Source organism: Sylvia atricapilla, chromosome 30, assembly GCF_009819655.1.
Source record: "Sylvia atricapilla isolate bSylAtr1 chromosome 30, bSylAtr1.pri, whole genome shotgun sequence".
Classification (NCBI taxonomy): Eukaryota; Metazoa; Chordata; class Aves; order Passeriformes; family Sylviidae; genus Sylvia; species Sylvia atricapilla.
Genome location: NC_089169.1, coordinates 679,655 through 702,071, shown reverse-complemented (window position 1 = coordinate 702,071; position 22,417 = coordinate 679,655). Strand labels below are relative to the sequence as shown.

The 22,417-nt window shown below is 53.5% G+C and overlaps 1 protein-coding gene across 7 annotated transcripts in view; it reads right to left on the bottom strand.

Moving 5' to 3' along the window:
- The window catches only part of MEF2D (myocyte enhancer factor 2D), an 82,420-nt gene that overhangs the window by 36,993 nt on the left and 23,010 nt on the right, over positions 1–22,417 (bottom strand). For all 7 annotated transcript variants that reach the window (XM_066338003.1, XM_066338002.1, XM_066338006.1 and 4 more), the window contains exons 2-3: positions 20,045–20,113; positions 2,629–2,927 (exon numbers count right to left, since the gene is read on the bottom strand). In XM_066338003.1, coding sequence (XP_066194100.1) covers positions 2,629–2,682 — 54 coding nt within the window. In that variant the 5' untranslated portion in view covers positions 2,683–2,927; positions 20,045–20,113. The remainder of the gene's footprint in view (positions 1–2,628; positions 2,928–20,044; positions 20,114–22,417) is intronic.

The window sequence follows — 22,417 nt, the reverse complement described above, 5'->3', positions numbered from 1 at the left end:
AAGCAGCTCTGCCACCACCTCCTTGCATCACCGCTGGTGAATCCCTCATTCTTCAGGGCATCCCTGCGCTATTCCCATTCCTCTCCCAGCAGGCAGGGATGGCCCTTGGAGCCGCCCAGGCATGCCAAGGACAGTGCGCGCTCACCCAGGGCAGCCAGCCCCTATTCCATAACTCATCAGCGCCGGGCTGCTCCGCTCCGGGCCGCGGCATGGGAGAGCTGACTGTGCCCTCTGCCCCCAGCTGGAGTGGGAGGGCTGCCACGGGGGCAGGGGTGGGCTGAGGATGCTCCCAGACGCTGGGTTTAAGCCAGCTTAGCCAACAGCCTGCAGCCACGGCAGCCAAGCACGCACGGACGCTCCTCATCACTGATCCGCAGCAACAGCAGGACAGGGAGGGAAAGAGAGTGAGAAGCCAGAGGTGACTCCAGGGAGACCTCACTGCAGCCTCCCAGCACTTAAAGGAGCTTATCGAACAGACAGAGAGAGACTTTTTACACAGGAAGACAGCGATGGGGCAAGGGGCATGGTTTTAAACTGAAAAAAGGGAGATTTAGATGGGACATTAGAATGAAATTTTTCCTGTGAGGGCAGTGAGGTGCTGGCCCAGGCTGCCCAGAGAAGCTCTGGCTGCCCAATTCCTGGAAGTGTTCAAGGCCAGGCTGGATGGGGCTTGGAGCAACCTGGTCTAGTGGAAGGTGTCCCTGTCCACGGCAGGGGGGGAGGGACGAGATGGATTTTTAAGATCCCTCCCAACTTAAATCATTCCATGATTCTATGAGGTAAAGCAATATGGGACATTTCTGACCCTAGGGAGTGGATCCTGGCATTGCACATGTACAGCACGGACCAGGAGAGCGGAGCAAGAGGGTGCTCACCCTCTTTACAGCTCCCACCACAGTGGATAGAGCAGATCCCACTGCCTGGAGCAGTCCTTTTTCATGAAATGTCCCATTTTCATGGTATGTCCTTTTTTCCCAAAGAAAGGGAGCAGTGAAAATTGATTGCAAAGCTGTGCTGGTGACCAATTAAACAGCTGCTGCTTTGCTGACACCCGATTTGATTGGGCTGGTTTCTGGGAAGCAAAGCAAGATGCGCTGCACTGGAGCGGGGAGCAATGCTCCCATGCTGGCTTTTGGAAGAACCAGCCCAGCTAAGGTTGCAGCTACTGCCAGGGAAAACCAGTGTCCCCCAGCCCAGGGAACTGGGCTTTGGGAACACCTGACAACAGAGATGTGCTAAAGTCATGACACCTGGCCATGCAAAGCAGCTCCTGCTGTCAAATCACACCCAATGCAACGAGACCCTCAGCAAGGGTCTTTATCTCCAGCCAGTGCCAAAGAGCAGCTCATCCCTCACAGTCCCATCACTGGGCTGCTGCCCCTGCAGAGAAATGCCTCTTTCCTTTCCTGAATGTCTATCCAGCAGGGCCAGGCTGTGCCATCCCCCTCCAGCATTACCAATTATTTTCCATTTGTTTGAACTTCCAGCAGGGCTCCAGTCACCACTGATCCCTCGCTCCCCTCTGCAGCACTGCCCCATAAAATACACTCTGGATCCTTCAATAATGCCCAAGGTCCTGTTTCCTCCTCATGATGGATATAAACAGCCCTGGGAGCAACTGGGACATCAGCAAAAACTATTTGATGCCTATTCCAGCCCCCACCACCAAGTGAAGCTATAATGAGGAAAACCTGCCATTTCCTATTGTTTTGCTGCTGAGCAATAAAGTGCTTCATCCAGTTTTGCTCTCTTTAAGGATCAGGAATATATCCACATGATTTTTTATTGTTTTTGCTCTTTTTCTGGAATGAAAGTTGCAGGAAAGAAGTATGGCAGGTCATGCTGGGGTGCAGTAGTGGCTGGACTTAAAGGCAGAGGCTTGGATCCGCTAAGCCAAACTCCAGGAGCACAGAAAGCCAAGGGACCTGCCTGGAGGCCTTGTGGTTATGGAAATACATTGACATAGTCATCCCAGAGCAAACCTGGGCTGGCAAAGTGCTGCTGCTCCACCACTCCAGTTTAAAGAACATGGAAATTTAAGAAAAATGTGTTGGTTTTTGTTTTTACTCTGAGATACATGAATGCATTCCTGCACACATGCACATGCGTGTGTGTCTTGGGCTTGGCTTCAAGACAGCCCAAGGATAAAGGCCCTGGAGTCATTTAAGTTTACAGTTGAGGAAAAAAAAGGAATAATTTGAGTTGTTTGCATTCAGCAAAAGAGATACTTGTTGTGGCTGTTTTTTATTGGAAAAACCACATGGAAAATGTCAACTGAAATATATTTTCTGCAGAACAAAAATAAAAAAAAAAAGGCGGGGGAATAACTAAGTGGAGAAGATACTTTCTTCTGGAAAAGCACTTAGATGGAAACAGCTCAAGGAGCTTGAAGGTGAGGAGCAATGCCTGAATGGGGGCAGTAAAACGGGGCCGTTTGCCTGGTCCTGGATCCACCTGGATCCAGCCTCAGCACCAAGTCTCGACCATCTGCTTATTTTATGGATTGGGAAAAACATAGCACTAGCGGCCCAAAACCGGATGGAAATGGGTCATTTTGAAACATGACACTTAAAATGCCCACTGGGAGGAGAAGGACGAGGTGAGAGAGCAGGAGGAGACAGCACTGACCTGCCGATTGCGCTCGTCTGTGATCCGCTGGATCTGGATCTTTTTTCTCCCCATCTTCTCCGGAAATCCTCACCACACCCGGGACGACTTCGGCTCAGGGGAGAAGTAACCCCACTTTAAAATGCTTTCATTAAAAAGCGTGGGGGGCTTTTTATCTCAGATGGAAACAAACCCCAAAAAGCCAAAATAAAAAAAAAAAAAAAAAAAAAAAAGCTTTGCGTGGCTCTGTGCTCAGTTCATGGTACCCTCGTGCGTGGCCAGATCCAGCGGGGCTGAGATGTCACCAGCTGCTCAGAAACCTGCACAGTGAGAGAGACAGGAGTGAGATGCTCTGTTCCCAAACGCCATCCAGGACCCAGCACCCCACCAGCACCCTCCTACCGCCACTGCACATCCCACCCTCGAGGCCAGGGTGGTCTCTAGCTCTTTCTCTCACCCAGCTCTGGGGCCAGGAGAGCTGCAGAGGGATTTATCCAAACTGGTCTCAAAGAAGCCCAAGGATGGAGGCCAGGAACACCTGTGCCACAGGACACGCGTGGGCCGGGCACTGCGATGCTGGGCGAAGAGGAAGAGACGGCAGCAATGTGCCAGTGAATCACTACTCCTCTGTGATACTCCAGACTTTTTTATTCTCTTAATAAAGTCATAAGCAGTCAAGTGGCTGGTGATTAGCTTGGGCAATTTAAATCTGTCTCCAGTTTCTGCACTAATCTTCAATTTGGAATGTGAAAATGTCTTTATTTGATTACTTGAAAGAAACCTTGTAACCAGGCACAGAAATGTAATTTTTACGGGTAAGGAGGACCCCAAAGGCAGCTGAGACAGCCTGGCCTTCCACTGGGCTCAGCCACAGCCAGACACTGGACGTTTCCATGGATCTTGGGCATGCAATTGACTCGGGGGTATCTTGTGCCCAAAACTCTCCTGAAAGGGAAGAGTGCTGCAGGTCTCTGGGGCTCCTTCTGCAGCCTCCCCACGGTAATCTGCATCCTCCAGCACCAAAGGCTGCATCCAGATGTACCAGGGCACCTCCTGTCACAGCCCCCAGCCCATCCCACCCTGTTTCCCAGCATGTCCTGCACTGGACAAGGAGGGAACTTCAGCCATTACATACTTCAGGTATGTCTTTCTGCCTGCTCTCTCTCTGAGCAGCTGGAAACAGCAGTGATAATATTGCATTTAAGGCGAGGTGCCCTGTGCCAAGACCCAGGCAGAGGGGAAAAAACAGTCCCAAAATAGCTTCCTATCTGTCTCAACTTGGCAGTCCCCAGCCCTCGGTTACAAAAAGCATAAAAAAACCCAAAAGCTTTTTCTCCCAAACCATCATCCTAAATTCAAAGCAGCAGCCACAGCCAACCTGACCAAGCTCCTCCTGCTCCTCTCCCACCCCAGAGCATCCCCAGACCCTGCTGAAGACCTCGGCCCCACACTTTGCCTCCTCATCAGACTATGCTCCAACAACAAACAAGCCCTAATGGTCTCACTCCCACACTTGTTTTGGGGTTCACTGAGTCATGTGAGTCACCTAATCTTTTTTTTTTATGGGTAAAGTTATTCATTGTGCATCACGTTATGTGGTTTCAGTGCAAGTTCAAGGAGCCCTGAGGAGGATGGGGAGTCTTTTCCCCATCCTGACATCCGCAATTTGCCCTCCAGGGAGGATGAGGTATGACGAAGCCAGGAAGACGACCAGAGAGACAAAGGGCAGCAAAACCTGGCTTTTTTACACATACATCCCGCCAGTAAGACTCTTTGCAAGGACAGACCATACAGGGATGGCATTTAATTCTTGAATCCTTATTTACCAAAATAGGTGCATGTTTCCCTCCTAGCAGCAAATAGGAGCAACCATCCAGCTCTGAGAAGCACTGTCACCATGGAGAACACTGAGCCAGTGCCAGAGGCATTTCCTTTGGCTGCTGCTCCCCATCCCACCACGGGTAGCCCCAAAAAGATAGGTCCCAGAGCATCACCAATTCCAGAGCATTGCCAGTTCTGGGGCAGCAGCAGCTCCACAGCATCGCCAGGTCTAGAGCATTGCTGCTCTGGCTTGCACCATGTGAAGCATCCTTTGAAGGCCGGTGATACAGCAAGAGCCAAAAGGAAAATGAGGATTTTTATTTCATCCACCTGGAGTGTCCACTCTGTATTTCCCTCACTGTGAGCCCACACAGGAGAGAGCCAAGCCCAAAGGCTAGGAACCAAGGTGAGAACTTTGGAAACACACAAAGAAACTTTGGAAGAGGAGGAGCTTTTTGTCAGGTTTGCTTTGCTGCTTTTCCCTTTGGAGTTGCCATTTCTTCAAAATGGCTGAAAAATATTCACCTTCAGCATCTTCAAAACCACCAGCGGCAGCACAAAGTAGCAACAGCTCTGCAACCAGACCCAGGGCAAGATGCTAATTCTTTCCGTGTGCTGCAGCTCTTGGACAGAGAAACCCTCTGAAAGACAGCGGATTTACTGTCCAAACCAGAGAGGAACTCTCCAGAAGCAACAATAAACACTGGAGAACAACAGGCAGTAAATTTAAACTGAGTGAAAGGAAACATATTTTAACACGATTTCATTGTGGGACTTGTTCACAGGACGCTATGGCAGCCAAAAGCTCCACAGCGCTCGAAGACATGGGACATTTGTACGGATGAGGAAAAAATCCCCAGTGCTGCTCATCCCTGCCCTCAGCTCCACACGAGCTGGCGTTTCTTGCATGGGAGCAGGGGGATTCAAAACACATTCCTCTCCCCAGGCCACGAACACACCCCAAGTGTTACAAACCAAATCCCCTTTTTCAGCCACCAAACCAGGCTCCTCCTGCTGCTCTGAATCCCGACCCTGCATCCTCAGCACTTCAGCAGGATGGGGACCATTGTTGCAGCCTCAGGGTTTGCTCATGCCACTGGATAAAATTTTCCACCGGAAAAAGGTGACTTAACAGGTTTTTGCTCATCATCATGGGGAGAAAAGGAGCTGCCATGTGATGCTCTTGACCCCTCTACCCTGCATGGGAAGACAAACACCCCACGGGGAGGGCAGCCCTTGGATGGGGTGAAGAGGAGCGACGGAGAAGAGCACAGCATGTTTGCTGCCCTCTGAATGCACCTGACGGAGGTGATTTCAAACTCACACCCCTCCCTTTTCTCTTAATGGAACTGGGGTTTTGGGGTGAGTTTGTTTGGTTTAAGGTTGGGTTTTTCTCCCCACCATATTTTCAAACCCAGGTATTTTCATGTTTCCTGCCCAGGTGGCTGTTTCAGAAAGTGTGACCACTGGCTCAAGTTTCTGAACAGCATCTGGAAGAGCAAGAAACCTGGAGAGCTGCCCTCATCTTTCCTGTCCCTCTTGCTGGCACTGCTGCTGCGGCTCTGCCCCAAGCCAGTAGGATCCCCTGTGCCCCTGGAGCTCCCTCTCCTTCACCACCAAATTGCTTTGGCTCCCTGATTGCCCAGCCTGAGGCACCAAGATCACCCATGACTCTCCTCCATGATCAGGTGGAATTTAAGCACATGAACGCATACATAGCCAAGCACCCAGAGCACAGGACTGCTACCAGGAGCTGAGCTCCTAAATAACTTCTAACTTTCAGGGTCTCAAATGATTTTATATACAATAGCCCCACTCACTAAATCATCATCCCCTCCTTCTCAGACAGCAGCTTCTTTCTTTCTCCTAAGCCTCACTTTTCAAGGAAACCGCCAAACATCCCAGCTACTACACCCCCGACAAGGATGGTCCAAGGGCATGGAAAAGGACCTACAAATCCACTGGAAAGCAAATGATGGGTGGCATAGTGGAAAAGAGCCGCCCTGATCCTCTTCCACTCCCAGGAATCTCAACAAGGATCAGGGAATTCGACATCGCCCGAGGAGGCAGCGAGAAGCTCTGGGATGGAGGCAGCCGCCAGCACCCGCTCCCCCCCCCTACGCTCCGCTCACACAAGTGTGACTATCACAGCAATTAGCACACATGCCAATTAACTCCGAGCAGGTGCTGGTTAACTCTGTGCTGAGTAATTCATCCCCGGCTCCCAGTAAATTGCTCCAAATTGGAGAGACAGGCGAGAGAGCAGAGTTAGCATTTTGCAAATGGGGGAAGAAAGAAAAAGCGCAGAGGAATCTCAGCTGGGAGATGTTTTTACAAAACAAGGAATCTGGGGGGGCTGAATCCCCAGCTCCAAGAGCTGGGGGCACAGAGGAGCTGATCTCTCTTTCACATCTTTATTTCTGTATTTTTTTAATCTACTGCACAAATTTCTCATCTATTTCATTTACTTCTAAGTTGTTTCACCTTTGCTTTGCACAAGTAGCGGGGTGCTCTGCACTGCTCCATACCTTGTCACTTTTCCATTCCTGCTGAACAGCCCCACGTTTCTCTCGGCATGAGCAGGGACACTGAGAGTCTCACATCCACTTTCTACAGCCATTTGCTATTTTTAATATACTTTTATTGCATCCCTTTTTAGTCACTCCTTACTAAAGTTAGCTTGAAACACCGCCCCTCCCCAGGGCGAAGGAATTCAGCTGCCCTTCCTTAACACTCGCCTTTGCAACGCTGTGTGCTCTCAGCCTAATGTCAGCTGAAAGAAGCCAAACCTTGGCCATGCAGCTGCAGAAGGAAGATCAAAAAGATTAATCTGAAAGCTTTAGGAAGATAAATAAAGGCAAATAAATGCATCCTTTCCAGGAATGTATTTTCCTTTGGAGCTCTTTGCTTTTCCCAGCATGTGGGACTGTGCTCCCCAGTCCACTTGTGCCTGTGCAGGAACACACAGCAGAGCCAGAGGCACAAGTGATGGCAAAACTGGGATGGGTTCAACATGGCACCAGTTCATGGGATGTTTTCCTGATCCCCACCCCCAAAACAGGTCCGGTGCAATGGGGACATCCTTGGCTGCAAGGAAACATGCAAAAGGAGCTTCAAAGGACAAATAGTGCCCTGTGAAGATGCAGCCTGTCTTACAGAGGCATAGAAAATCCCAGTCTGAAGGGAGAAATGCAGGTGACAGGTATGGCAGACCACAGCCCACCCCAGCAACTGCTCCTCCAGGCACCCAATGCTCTCGCCGTGGCACCAACCCATCTTTCACCCAAGATTTGCAGAATGCTCCCCAAGATGTGTTTCTCCTTAACAGGCTCCATCAAGTCAAGAGGCTGGCTGAGAGTAAAAGGAGGGTCCTCCCTGCCACTATCCACCCCCAAGGAACAGGGCACCTGACATGACTGAATTCACTGACCCAAACCCCAACACATTTTGGGGATGTCAGATTTATCCACATACAGAAATGAGAGCAATAACACGTCCCAGTCTCACAGCTCCTCTGTGGAAAAAAGTTCACAGCAAGGGAGCTTCAGCACACAACCAGCAGGCATGTGGGGTACAAGGTGGAGGGTGTTACAGAACTGCAGAATGGTCTGGACTGGATAGATTCTTAAAGCTCATCTCATCCCACCTCTCTGTCACCCACTCAAAGGGAAAAATTTCTTCCCAGTATCCCATTGAACCCTGCTCTCTGGCAGTGGGAAGCCTTGTTCTGTCATTGCAGGTCCTTGTCCAAAGTCCCTCTCCAGCTCTCTTGGGAGCCCCTTTATGCACTGGAAGGAGCTCGAAGGCCTCCCCAGACTCCTCCATAGGCAAACCAGCCCCAGCCCTCCCAGCCTGTCTCCAGAGCAGAGGGGATCCAGCCCTCAGAGCAGCTGCATGGTCTCCTCTGGACTCACTCCAGGAGATTTGTATTCTTCCTGCTCTGGGAACCCCAGAGCTGGAGGCAGCACTGAGGAGTGTGTTGCTAGAGCGGGGCAGAGGGGCACAACCCCAGCCCCTCACATGCTGCCCATGCCCAGGGATCAGCTGGGCACAGCATTGGCTTTCTGGTACCAGTGCCAATAGCTTGGTCATGTCCATCTTCTTGTCCATCCACAACTCATCCTGTCTGTCCACTCACAGCAGGAGAGCCCAGGTGAGGAAATGCTGCTGTGCTGCAAAACAGCCCCTGAGCTCAGACTGCAGTGGGAAGTGGATTACAGCCACCACCCCAAGCCTCTGAGGAGCCCTTCACTGCCCATGCTGGCTGGGGGGAAGGGGCCAAGGGAGCGAGGGAGCAATGATGCTCTTGAGGTGGTAATGATGCTTTGGAGGTGGCAAGAGCAGCCCCTCGCTCTGCTGCATCGCTCCTGCCACAAACTTTTTACCACGAGAAGCGGCTGCGTTGAGAGGCCACAGTGCCCCAGAGCCCCCAGCACCGGTGTGACCCTCTGCCTGCTGCAGACAGCTACACAACAGCAAATAAAGAGCAACCGCAGCTGAGGTCTCCGAGCCTCACCTCGAGGATACTAAGGCCTGCACTGACAAAGACCAAGTCACTTCCCCGCCCATGACCAAGGCTGGATCCCACCCCTTAAGGACACGGATTTAGCTCAAGTCACCTCTTGAACCTGCCTGTTTAACTGCAGTTCTTGCCTTCCTGTTTTCTTTCTCGCTGCCTTTTGTGAGTTAATCGTTGTTTTTTTAACATATCCTCCATGCTGACACCAAGGATTTCTAGTTTCCTTCTGTGTGGTTTCTGGATCAGCAGGACTGACTTCCTTCTCTTTTGCAAAGCCCCCTTCCCTAAAACACAGTGCTAGTATTGATGTTAATGTTGCTCTTCCTCTCTGGCAAAGCCACTGGCATGGTGCTGGCCATCACCCCTGCTTTACTGCAGGACGGGGGGCAGTGCTGGCAGGGCAATGTGGCACCCAGGAGGGACACAGCACATACGTGGGGACGTCCTTGGCAGGACAGCAGGCAGCAAGGGCAGGTGCCAGCGAGTCCCCAGCCCCACTGCACGCACCGTGAGGGACTCCAACTCGCCAGCTTAGCATTGTTTAGCACCTCTTTATCTCCAAACCGAGATAAAAACCACACAAACATGTTCAAGTCTCCTCCAAAGCTTCTATTCTGGTTTCAGGATGATGCTATCTGGGTTCCTGTGTCGAACCTCCAGATGCAGGCAGGGGGAGGGGAGAGGAAGGCGGCCAAAGCATGGCTTCAGAGCAAACCTCCTGCTCAGAAACGCAGCTGCTTGACCCTGCCTGCGGCCAAATCCCACTCACCAGGCAGGTGCCAACCCAGTGCTGAGCTGCCGTCTCTCCTGCACACCTGACACCCACGTCAGGGCCCGATTTCCCTGGGATGGGCAGCCAAACCAGCACGCAGCTCCTCCTGCCTGCAGGAGGGAATCAGTCCCGCCAGCTGCAGGTGAAAACCTTGGGAGCTCAGGGGAGCAGGAGTGAGGCTGGATTGAGTCAGGCCCCGAAGGAATTTGAAACAGACACATATATTCCTGACCCAGATTCAGGCATTCTCTGAAGAAAAGCAGATGCCAACCGTGTAACCAGCTCTGCTGAGCTGTAACAAAACCTCGCGACGTGCCAAGCCTGGCAGAGGCTGAGGAAAAGCACAGCCCTGACACAATGCTGGAGAACTGGCATTTGCCGTGCAAGGGTGGGTGAAAGAAAGGATTTGGGGGGAATTATTAAACTGGGGTTGATCTTCTCTTCCCCTGCAATTTGTGTGCCAGTGTGGAGTCAAGAAAGGATGACAGTCCCAACATCAGCACAAGAACTGGAGGCAGCACCCAGACCAGGAACCCTGGTCCCCTACACCCCAAATCACAGCCTCATCCCACACCACACGTAGCCAGGGATGCCATCACATCCAGCACCACAGGAGCACGCACATCCTAGACTGGGGATATGTTCTGCAGAGGCAGGGTGACAGCAGGTACAGCTGGTGACCTTCTCTGTACTGCCAGCATGTCCAAAGACAGCTGAGGCTGGAGGGGAAAGGAGGCTGGGCAGGAGCTCCAGGCAGTCACTGGCAAACACATGGCCCTGCTTGGTGCTGCCCAAAAGTCAACCAGGGAGCCCTCACCCAAGGTAAGAACACAGTTTCAGGAAGGAAAAATCTGCGGGACCTGGACAAGCATAGACTTGAAGCCCCTCACACCACGTGGCTTCCTAGAGAGGCAGCTGGTCCTCTCTCCTGAAGATGCTACAGGGAGGGACTGCCAGGGACAAGTTGCTGCAGGGCTTGGTGTTAAACGCGAGGGTTTGGACAGTCCTCTGTTAAAGTGACCTTCAGAGCACCCAGAGAACAGCAACCAAAGGCTGATGCGGCTGCCAAAAAAGCCTCTTGACCCTGAGCAGTGATCTTGGTGGTGGCATCCTCGCAGCAGGGGTCATTCACCACCCTGAGCCTGGCCATGGTCTCCCAGGTGGCTCAGCGGCTTCCCCAGATGTGCCTATCCAGGCTGGGAGCCCTGCATGGCCCAGAGGCTCTCCAATATGTGCACAGCATCCCCTTCCCCAGCTGGTACCAGCTGCTTGCACAGGGCAGCCCTGCACCATCTCCATCTCCATCCCCATCCATCCTCCATCCCCATCTATCCTCACTCCCAGCCACTCTCACCACCTTCCACCCTTCATCCCCACCCACCCTTCAACCCCATGTACTCTCCATCCCCAACCACCCTACTCCCAATCCACCCTCCATGGCCAGCGAGGATCAGCCGGACCCCCAAAGCTGCTCCCCTTCCCCCATGTTCTCTATCTATCACCAGCTCCAGAGTCGGAGACTTGGGGGTATTTTTTCCCTCTGCACTAAGTAGGGTTTTCTAAATGATGGGAAGCAAGATCCCATTATCCAGCTCCATTGCCCACCCCCACGGCTCCCTGCAGGGCATGAAATAACCACCTGCCAGCTCCCCGGAGCCCCGCGCCGTGGCAATGAGATCGCAGCTTCCCCTGTCACTATTGTCAGAGCAAAATTTAGATACCTGGTAATGAGGAGGTTTAATATGACAGATGAGAGGTTGACTCATTAAAAAAAAGGAGCAAGAAGGAGAGGGAGCTGAATTCGGGGTCGGATCCTGCACTCAGCAAATCGGGAGGCTGTGACAGCCGACCCCGCACTGGTGGGGAGCAGGAGCGGTTCTAGACCCCAAACCAGCCCCACACTAGGGACTTTCACTGGTGCTGAGGCCACAGGGAGGAAAGGGGAGGCATGGAGGGGTTGGACACAGCTACCGTTTTTGGAGCCATCCAGTTCTGCTCCACACGGAGCTGCCTCCTGCTCAGGGGTGGGAGAATCTGAGCCCAGGAAAAGCCTCAGCACCCCATGGCAGTGATGTTTCACTTTGAGGGCTTTTCTCTCTCAATGAACCATACAGTAGCACCCCAACATTACCTCCATTCTCCTTGGGACCTCCATCCTGAGGGTGCATCCATCCCCCAGTGCAGCCCAGCCAGAACCCTGCTGCCAGTACCCTCACTATGGTCACCACCACTGTGGTCACCAAGGACACCGATGACTTGCATGTCCCAAAACACAACATGCCCAAGGGGGATAACCACTGCCTTCAGCTCCAGCACACGGGGCAGGATCTCAGCCCTAGGACCTAATGGGGCTCCCAGAGGCAGCTCAGCAGCATCAGGGCAAAGCCCTCCCTGCTGGGAATTTAGGGGCTCTCCATGAAGGGGATGGAAGCACTATTTCCTCCCGTAGCAGAGGGGACAACTCTCTCCTCCTGGTGGGTTTTACCCAGGGGAAATTCCATGAGACCCAACTGCTGCTCCAGGCCATCATTAAGAGCAGTGGAAATCCACTGCAGCCCCACTGGACACGGCTGAGAGGGAAACTGTCCCAGGGGAAACTCTGCTCTTCCCTCCTGTGTCAGTGGGAGGGGGACTGGGGATATGTCCTTTGCAGCCAGCCTGGGATATCCTACTCTCCATAGCTCAAGGGCATTGTGGCACAGCTCATGAAATCCTAGAATGGTTAGGGTTGGATGGAAACTTGAAACTCATTCCAACCTCTATCCCAGGTTGCTCCAAGCCCCATCCAACCTGGTTTTGAGCACCTCCAGGGATGGGGCAGCCAGAGCTTCTCTGGGCACCCTGCGCCAGGGCCTCACCACCCCCAGAAGGAAGATTTTCCTCTCAATATCCCATCTAAACATGCCTGCTGGCAGTGGGAAGCCATTCCCCCTTGTCCTGTCATTCCAGGCCCTTGTCCTTCCCCATCCAGGTCCAAAGCCCCTCTCCAGCTCTCTTAAAGCCCCTTTAGGCACTGGAAGGGGCTTTAAGGTTTCCCTGGAGCCTTCCCCTCTTCAGGCTGAGCAGCCTCAGCTCTTCCAGCCCCATCTTCCTCTCATCTCCATCCCCAGACCAGACATGTTCAGTGACTCTGTGCCCCATCCCACCCAGGAAGGGATACCTCAGAGCAGCTTTGCAGACCCTCCAGCACCCAAAGCCCAGTGCGGGCTCACCCAGGGAGCTGGGGCTGCTGAGAGGCCAGAGGTCCCCAGTGCCACCCCGGAACTCAGTCCTTGAGCACAATCCTCTCTCCTACTGCACCACCTCAGCAGCGCCCTTCCCAAAGGCTCAGCCCCTTCCCAAGGGCCACTAAGATCTTTCAAACCAGCCTCCCACAATCATTTCTTTGTTGGTTTTGCACCCCCAAGCACTGGCGAGTAACAGCCGTGGTGCCCAAAGTCACAACGCTGCTGATCTGATTTGCATCTGCTGACTGCTGACTACCTTCACAGCCAAGGCAACCATCGCTCCCGACGAGTCCAAAGCAGGCAAGGTAGACGCAGATGTTGCTCCTGCATTGTCCCATGCCACACTCTCCATCAGGGTTTACATGTCTTGAGCTCCTGGGAAGGAAGCACCGGGTTCCCAAGGGGCTGCAGGCTCTGGCACTCATCTGGTGTGCAAAGGAGCTGGTGAAGTCAGGAGCTCCCCATTGCTGGGAAGGAGATGGTGGTCACCAGCTCCAGACCAGTCAAAGGATAAGAAGCAGAAGATCTTAAATTGTCACTCATATGGCAATGCTAATTACTGTGAGGGTGATGCCATAGCAGAGCTCACTAGAAGAGTCCCTTAGAGAGATGGATGGAAAAAATCCGGCCAACACCAACAGGACCAGGCAGGATCATGCTCCTGTCTCCATCCCAGTGCTCAGACTCCACCATCATAGCTCCCACCTGCCCATGGCACTTTCAGCCTGGAAACAAAGCCACAAAAATAGTCATCCTGGACATCTGCCTTTCAGAGGTGGACATGCCCACCCATCTTTACACATTCCCCAAAACCCACTTTGGTCCATAGCCACTGGCTCGTGCTCAGAGTACACTGCCATACTACAGCTGGAAGCTCACCACCAGACATCATTACTTCATTTAATAAAGGAAACAAAGGCCCAAACCTAGCATTAGTTATTTGGGACTGTAAAAGCACCAGAAACAGACAGAGATCAAGGCCCTAGGCATTGACCTGCCCCTTGGCCCAAAGATCTACAGCTGAGGAGCCACCAAATCCCACCAGAAGGGCACAGGCCATGGTCTGGCTGCCACTGAACCCCAGCCAAACTCATTGTAAGCAAAGAGGAGGAACTGGGACAAGATGCCACATGGCAAAGACGGGTTTAACTTCCTCTTCCCCTATGCTGCCTTGAAACACAGTGTCTCCAACCCAGCACATAAATAACATCAGCCACCACCAGCACTCTGCCATCCAAAGCCCAAGTGGGGCACCAGTGGAGCATCCCAGGGTGCCCAGAGTTCTTGCAGCCAAAGCCAGGCCGGGGATAAAGACAAGAAACAGTTCAAGGTCCCTTGTCCCCAGCATGACTCAGGACTGCTGGGACCAGGGGATACTACTCAGTGTGCCACAAAGGCTTTGCCATCAGCCAGGACTGACCTCACTCCCTAGCTCAGCCACAGCTTGTACTCACATGCATCCTGAGCCACATGCCAGTGAGCCAGAGGGGTAAGAATCCGGCCCCAGCTCATCAGGCAGCTCAAATCCACCAGGACAGCTGGTTCTCAGCTGTTGCTGCTCACTCACAGGATGCACATTCTTGTCTCAGGCACACAGATCCTGTCCTCGTGCTCCCCGGCACCAACTGGGCCACCACAGTGAGGCCATGATGTCTGCCAACCCCATGGCAGCTACTTACAGACCTGGATGGTTCCCACTGAGACAGATTCATTCAGAGCCCATCTCAGTACACATCCTCCAGGAACAGCATTCTGTCTTAAAACGGGATTTTTTATGGCCAAACTCTGTGTTTCAGCAAGGGGGTTTAGGTAGTGGGGGAAGGTCCCCTTCTCTGTGGCTGCACCAAAAGCCACATGCCAGAAGGGTGATGATGCCCACACGCCCCTCAAGGACATCCCAGCAAAGGATGAGGGTGACACTCAGGAGAGCAATGGGGATGCCCAGGTACTGTGAGAAATGCCAACATTTGGCACTTTCTAGAAGCACTGTTACCTCCTGGGTCTGGCAAACTCCAAAATCCCATGCCGGAGCATCACTGTCACATGGCCATAGCTTAGGCCAAGGCCTTGTCATGGTTCCCAGCCACATTACCAGAGGGATGGCAGAAAAGCCACCGGGATGCTCCTGCAACACAGAGGAGATGGATCCCAAGGGCAAGTAAGGGCCATTATGAGTGCAGGAATGTCATGGATAAACACCAGTCACAATTCCTCTTGGAAAAGGAAAAATATTGGGGAAGAAAATCAAATACCACAGTTTTTTGTCAATACTCCCCATGCAAAGCTGGGATGAGAAAAAGTAAGGCATGAGTTTGTAGAAAGAAATGAAAACATTTCGGTCACAATTTTTGCTGAAGGGTGGGGATATAAAAATATATCAATAAAGAGTTGCCCAAATGGGTTGTTTGCCCAAAAGAGGAGGAGGAGGAGGAGGAAAGGGCTCTGCAGCTGTTGTTGCCTAGAGCAGTACTGAGGCCAGCCACTCAGTTCCAAAAGCAGAAACCTTGGGACCCTGTAGTGGTTCCTACAACAAAGGAGACTACCTTGTGACAAGTCCCTACAAGTCAAGCAGAGGGGAGAACCCACCTCACCCACCCCCAGCAATGAGTAAAGGGCTGGATTTAACCCAAAGCACACCCAAAGTTTATCCTCCAGCCCAATCCACAAGCATCAGAGCTGGGGCAACACACGTCTGGGAAGAGAAACATTTCTCCCTCCCTCCCTCTTGGGAGGGAAACACTAAAAGCACTCTGAAAGATCCCCTTCCTACAGGCTCTGCACCTCCGTTTTCACCGACATGGATATGAAGATTATCAGCATTATTAACTGTTATCCCAAAGCAGCAATGGCATAAAAACCCTGAAAAAATCAAATGGAAAAAGATTTTTCTAGGATGAGCCAAGCTCACTGCTCCCAGCCCCACCACATCCATCCCCACCACATCCACCCCAGCCAGGCTGGGCTTTAGAGCAAAACAAACATTTAGGAAACAGTCAAGGGAGGAGAAGGAAGTGGACAGAGAGCCCCAGTGTGCCATTTCGCCTGACATCCAGTGCCTGGTACCTGGCTCACCTCCGGCGTGGCCGCAAGCTCCTGCTGGACATCCAGCTCCGGCCAAAGAGATCCAGCACCAAGCAGGAAGGTGTTAAAAGTCCCCAGCACCAACCTCTGAGGAACCACAATAAATAACCTCTGAGTAAACACAGCGGCTGCTCCCCATTCGCCTTCCTGTTTGCTTTCGCAGATCCGGGCCGGGACATCCACTTCCAGCTGCTGGCCCCATCCCGTCCTGGCGCGGCAGAGCTCTGGCCGCAGCACCGTGCCAGCAGTGGCACCCTCCACCCGGAATCATCCCTGCCACAGGGGACCGTGAGCACAAGCTTCCCAAAGGGATTTATCCCCCTTTGGGACAGGCACTGATCCTGCATCTGAGCCCGTGCCTGCTGCCTTTTCCTTCCCGGTCGACGTTTGTTGTAATTCTAAATAGAGGAAATCTCAGCTCACCCACTCCCCATCAGGGAGCCATGCTCCCCCCTGTGCCTCAGTTTCCCCCTGTCTCCAGCATGGGAGCCCTACATCACTCAGAACCCTCTCTCCCTCCTTGCCCACCCAAGCGCTAGGAAAAAAAAAAAAGCAACGGGTCCTGATTTACGGACACTTCTGTGCTTTACCACGAAAACAAAGGAGAGGGAAAAAACAGCAAGCGGCAAACTCACAGCGAGGACGTGTGTCAGGAGCAACAAGGGGGTCCGGGGCAACCCCCCTGGCAGAGCAGCGCCGACCGCGGAGGCTGACAATAGATAAGGGTCTAAATTCAGCGCTGGGCTCCGGCCCCGGGCTCTGTAAGGCGATCGGGGTGGGGGAGCGCCGGGCTGTTTATTTGGCTGCAAACTCCGCACCGACACTGCAGCGTCACCCGTGTTTAAAATAGGAAGGAACGAAAAGAAGATGGGGGGAATAAAAAAGAAATAAAGAAATAAAAAGGGAGAAAAGTCCATGCACACGTTGAACAATAACAACAACAACAACAACCACCAAAAAAAAAAAAATCAAGAGAAAAGGAGCCGGGGGAGAGGGGAAATAAAAGGAAACCCAGTTGGGCTGGCGAGGTTTAAAGCGACGCCTGCTTTAAAAAAAGAAGTTGCTAATTTTAACTCTCCAGTGGAAAGAGTGAGAGGTACTTACAGGAGACAGGGTGGCTGCGTCCTTCTCCGCGGCCGCTGCGCGCTGGCGGCCGGCAGGAAGCGCGGCATGGAGCCGCCGGCCCCGAGCCCCCCAGAGCCCCCCAAAACCCCCCAGAGCCCCCCAAAGCCCCCCAGAGCCCCCCAAAGCCCCCCAGAGCCGCGATGGAGGCCGCGGGGCGCACGGCGCAGTTGAAGAGCAGAGGCAGATGCGGAGGCAGGAGGGGTGGTGGAGCCTGCGGGGGGAAGGGAGCGGCCAGCGCTCGCCAAAAGCAGCGCCCGGGTTCGCTTCCTGCAGCAGCCCGGAGCCGGGGCCGCGGCCGGACTGGGACATGGGCAGCGGACGCCGCAGGACCCCCGGGGAGGCGTGAACCAGCTGCTGGGTCAAATGACATTTCTGCGCCGACGTTTCTGACCAAGCTGGCTTTTCCCCAAGGGAAAAGGGCTTTGAAGACAGGGTGGGTTGTTGGTTTTTTTTTTTTTTTTTTCCCCGCCAGTGGTAAAATAGCGGATGAGCTCAGAACCCAAAGCGAAGGGCAGAGCCATGACCAGAGGAGGCCACCCGGCTCCACGGGGACGGGAAAGGTGACCTCCAGCAAGTCAGCCACATTTCAGCTGCGGCAAACACGGCAGGAACCCCCTGCTTTACCAAATTCAGTATTCCATATCCAAAAGGGTCAAGAGTGGGGATTTGGTTTCAGGGCACCCACTGGCTAGATTTTACACGCTCTCCCTGGAGATCGGGAGGATCCTGCCACATGCAGAGAGCCAGGTACCAGGTAGAGTGGCACACACACCTCGGGCACAGTGGGAGCTTCGAAGTTGCAAACTCCAGTTGCCAATGAACCTTCGAGAGAACACAGGCAACGCCTCAGACAGCAGAGGAACAGACCTGGTGACCCAAGCAGCTGGAAATCAGCCTCAGGCTGCAAAATCTCACCAGGAAAGAAGCAGGGTGGCATAGACCCTGCATGCAGGGGACAGACACGTAATTTACTGAGCATGTCCGCAGCAAGACATCTTTAGGACATGAAAGAGTAGATTCAATTAAGGTCACAGGCCTTAGAAGAGTCTTCTGTCACAGAAGAAGGTTTGCCTGGTTTGCCTCAAACAGGGCTGGCCTCAGACAAAATGCCTATTGATCGCAGGCAGCGATGCTTGCATGTCCAGGATGCGAGGACGTGGCTTCACTGGGATTAAATCGCCCGGTGCCGGCCGTCACACGCTTCCGAGGCTGGGTCGATATTGCTCCTCTAATTGCTCAGCTCCTGTCACTTGCAGAGCGAAGGGGACAAATCTTAAAGCAGTCCCCGGAGATGCTTTTCAAAATCCTCCTCCCTGAGTGCACCGCTTGCTGAACTGCTCCTCGGGGCCAGCAGTTCTGCAGTTGCAGAAATCACTAAACTGCTCCTCCCTGCTCAAAACTCTGTGCTAGCACCAGTGGCAGTATGAGGGCTTTGCAGGAAGACACTGCCAACCCAAACCCCAAGAATTTGTGTGAAATTAAAAAACAAGGAGCTGTTGTCACTGGTCAGGACGTAGCTGGAGCAGCAAGGAGTGGTGTGGGGGAGAGCGCAGTCGCTGAGAGATCCTGCCACCACCCACCAGCATCCGGGCTGGGGGACGGAATGTGCACAGTCCATCAGGACCACGGTGTCTGTGTGCCAAGGAGGGTCCTGCCCTCCACACACACCCCACAGCAGACAGACCCGTCGCCCCGACACTCCAAGTAATGATTCACCACACGGAAACACGAGCCCCTTAGCTAGTATTCATTTGTGCCCAGAGTGAGTGAATCAGAGCTGGTCCCAAACCAGCCCCCAGAACGCTCCCAGAGCACTCAGCTCAGCCACAGAGGGACAGACCTGGCTGAGCCCTCCTGTCCCCTGGCACACCATAGCACATCGCTGGCACACACCAAGCACCACTGAAACACTCCCCCTGACCCGTGGGGAGCTGTTCTTGGTTTCTATCAGCAGATGAAGCCCTTGGTATTGACCTTGGAGAGGACACAGTGATGCTGCCCCCATCTCCCACCACTAGACTTCCAAATAAATTACGTGCACCCTCTCCAGCACTAGAAGCCATCACAACCCCACAAAACTGCTCACTAAGCAGTCGTGACAGAGCTCCCTCCGTTCAGGAGCTGGGCATATTATTTTTAAAAATCTTTCCTTTTATTGATTTCACTCTCAGGTACAGAAGATGCATTACATGAAACCATAGAGCCCTCATAAACCAGCCCGTGGTGGTGTCTGTACCACAAGCTCACTGTAGACACAGAACATTTACTGTAAGAGCAATAAACAGGCCAAGAAGGCTGAAGAGGAAGGAAACTTGGACATGAGGCCCTCTCCCAGCAGCACCTTATTTCAGAGGAATGCAAGGGACAAAATAACAGCAGGTTTGGCCACACTGGGAGAAAACAGGGCAGGAAACCCCTTCTTTGCACTGATACACGGGGCTGTGTTGCAAAACACCCAGACAGCCCCAAATCAGTGCTGTGGCTCTGGCTGGGAGCTATCAGAGCTGTGTCAGATGAGGAAGTGAAGGGGAAGATGGGCAATGGAGAACAGCAGTGGCACCCACTGTTGGGTGCCACCTCCCTGCCCTGCTCTGAGAGCTCTGCTGCCCCATCCCACACTCCAGGACCTGTGCAGAGCAGGTGAGCAGTGCACAGTGGAGCAGGGTGTTCCCTGTGCCCTTCCAGCACCAGACTCACTTTTCCTCCTGTCCCTGGAACAGGGCAGCAGGGTCCGGTCGGCACCACTGTGGGAGCCTGAGACCCTTGAGCTGCATCCACCTGCATCCTCTGTGGGACCCTCTGCTCACTGCCAGCCTGCAGCAGGGGAGACACCTGTGGCCAAGCAAACCCAAAGGGAAGGCAGGAAACCAGAGTTTGGGATTTCTGCCATACCTGCTACACAGCCTCCTGCATCTTCTGCTCCTGCCAGGGATGAGCTGCGGCCACCACTCCTCAATCCAACTGCAGAGACAAAGCAAGCAGCTGTCAGTCTGAGGGGACAGAGGCAGGGACAGGACTCCCCACATGTCCCATCCAAGCACAGCCAGATGGAGGGGAACACTGAGGGATCCCAGTACCCTCTGCAGACCTGGCTGATGGGACAGGGGCTGCAGAGTCCCCCCTGCACTGCCCTGATCCTTAGCATCACTGCAGGGGCCATGCAGACTGGGTGGACCTGGCTAGGATCTACAGGGATCCAGGGAACCAGGAGCCCTGGGGCTATGCAATGTGGAAAGCATCCCAGTGAGACCAGAGGGAAAGAAATTAAAAATAGTTCAGGAATGAAACAAATCATAAACCAAGCTAACACTGGGGATGTGGCTCAGGCCAACAGTGTGGCCAGCAGAAAGTTGCTCAAAGTTTAGGTGAACTTTGTGTTTTTTGGGAAGATTCTCATGCACATCCCACATGAAAAAGCACTGACCCACTCACTTGGACACTCTCTCAGGGAATGCAAGCAGCAAATGTGCTTGGCCTGAGGAGAAACTGCCACGGCTCAGAAGGAAACGCAGCTCCTGAACTCATCCCACTCACCACTGGGAGATGGGAGGAGACCCATGTGCTAAAGCCCAGCGGCTTCAGCTTCATGCTGGTCATCTACTGGTGGTCGCAACCATCTGGCACTTGTGGAGACCCCATCACCATAGCACACTCCCACGAAAGGAACGGTGCTGACCAAAAGGGAAACTGAGGCACAGAGGCCAGCACCCACTTTTCAAACGCACCACGAGCTCCCAAGCTGCAGCCTCACCCCCAGCACCTGCAACAGAGCGAGGAATTGTGCTCAGCTTTCCGGCGTCCTCATCTTCCACTCCAACCACAAAACCAGCCTTCCTCCCCCGGCTGCCTCCCCTCCCACAGCCAGCTCATTTCCTGACATTACAAAATTCAGCCTGAACAAAGCCGGAGTGAGGAGCGCGTGGCTCTGTCCGGGGCTGCACCTTCCTCTTGCTCCCAAGGAGCCAAGCAGAAGGGACAACCCTGAACAGCCAAGGTGCAAGCGGCTTTCCAGCCCCAAACCTCACAGCACTTGGGCTGGTCCTGCAAACGGACCAGTCACGAGGATTCCCTCATCAGGACAGACAGATAAGTGTGTCTTCCACAACGAGGGAGCAGCAGGGACAAGGATGGGGGACTCCAGCTACTGCCACACTGCACCCATTACTCCCAGACCAACCTGCCTACCCCCAGGACCACTCCTTTATTTCCCTGAACAAAACAGAGTGTCCTACAGAATGACTGACCACCTGGGGACAGGGACATCCACGGAGGAAACACCACCTTGCAAGTGCCACACTCGCAGCCAGGTCGAAGAAGTGGTGTTTATTGCAAAGGGTCTCTCAACAGGTTCCTGAACCTCCTCTTGGTGTCCAAGCAGCTCTCATTGGTCTTAGCACTGCAGTGCCTTGCAGGGCTGGTGGCAGAGCCACATGGGGACCGGGGATCACAGGCTAGGCTGAGTGGAGGATGTGGCCAAGGTGTGTGCCCCTGCTGGCTCTGCTTTGCAGGGTTTGGGGCCAGCTCTACAGCCTACCAGGATGCAATGGGGGACATGTGGCCAGGCAACACCTCATATGTCTGTACAGAGAGTTGTTTCCTCTCAGTGGGAGATGCCATTAGACCAGCTAGGAATGTCCATTTCCACAGGCTCCAGGATGCCCATGGTGCCATGGGACAGCTGCTACAGCCACACAGCCACCACTCACAGACTCTTGCACTGACAGAACTGCCCATGGCTGGTGGTTGGCAGCAGCCACATTCCTGGCTCCCACAGCCCACCAGGCCATCAGGACAGTGACTTCTGGACAATAACTGACCCCACACAGCCCTTGGCCATGCCACAGTCCCTAGATCGTGACAACTAACAACAGTGCCTTTGCCAACCCAATCTGGCAGATGAGCTGCCCCTTGTCGGGCCAAGGTGGGGAACTCCAGGGGGAGCAGGATTGGTCTTGGGGTGTTCAGCCTGCAGGCAGTTCTGACACTGCAGGGTTGCAGCCCAGTGTCATCTGAGACAGGGATGAACAGCACCCATGGGGTGACACTCCTGAGGCCCTGACCCTCTCCAGCCCAACAGCTCCAGGGCTGCTTCATGCCCTGCCCAAGCTGCAGAAGCCGTTGCCCTTTGAAACTAGTGGTACATCCAACACCAGCAAACCCCAGTGAACCCCTCAGTCCCTATTTTGTAACATTTTGAGCTGGTACAAAGGAGCAAAGCCCCCACTAACTGGCAGTGCCAGCTCCCTTGTCTGTCTATGCACGTCC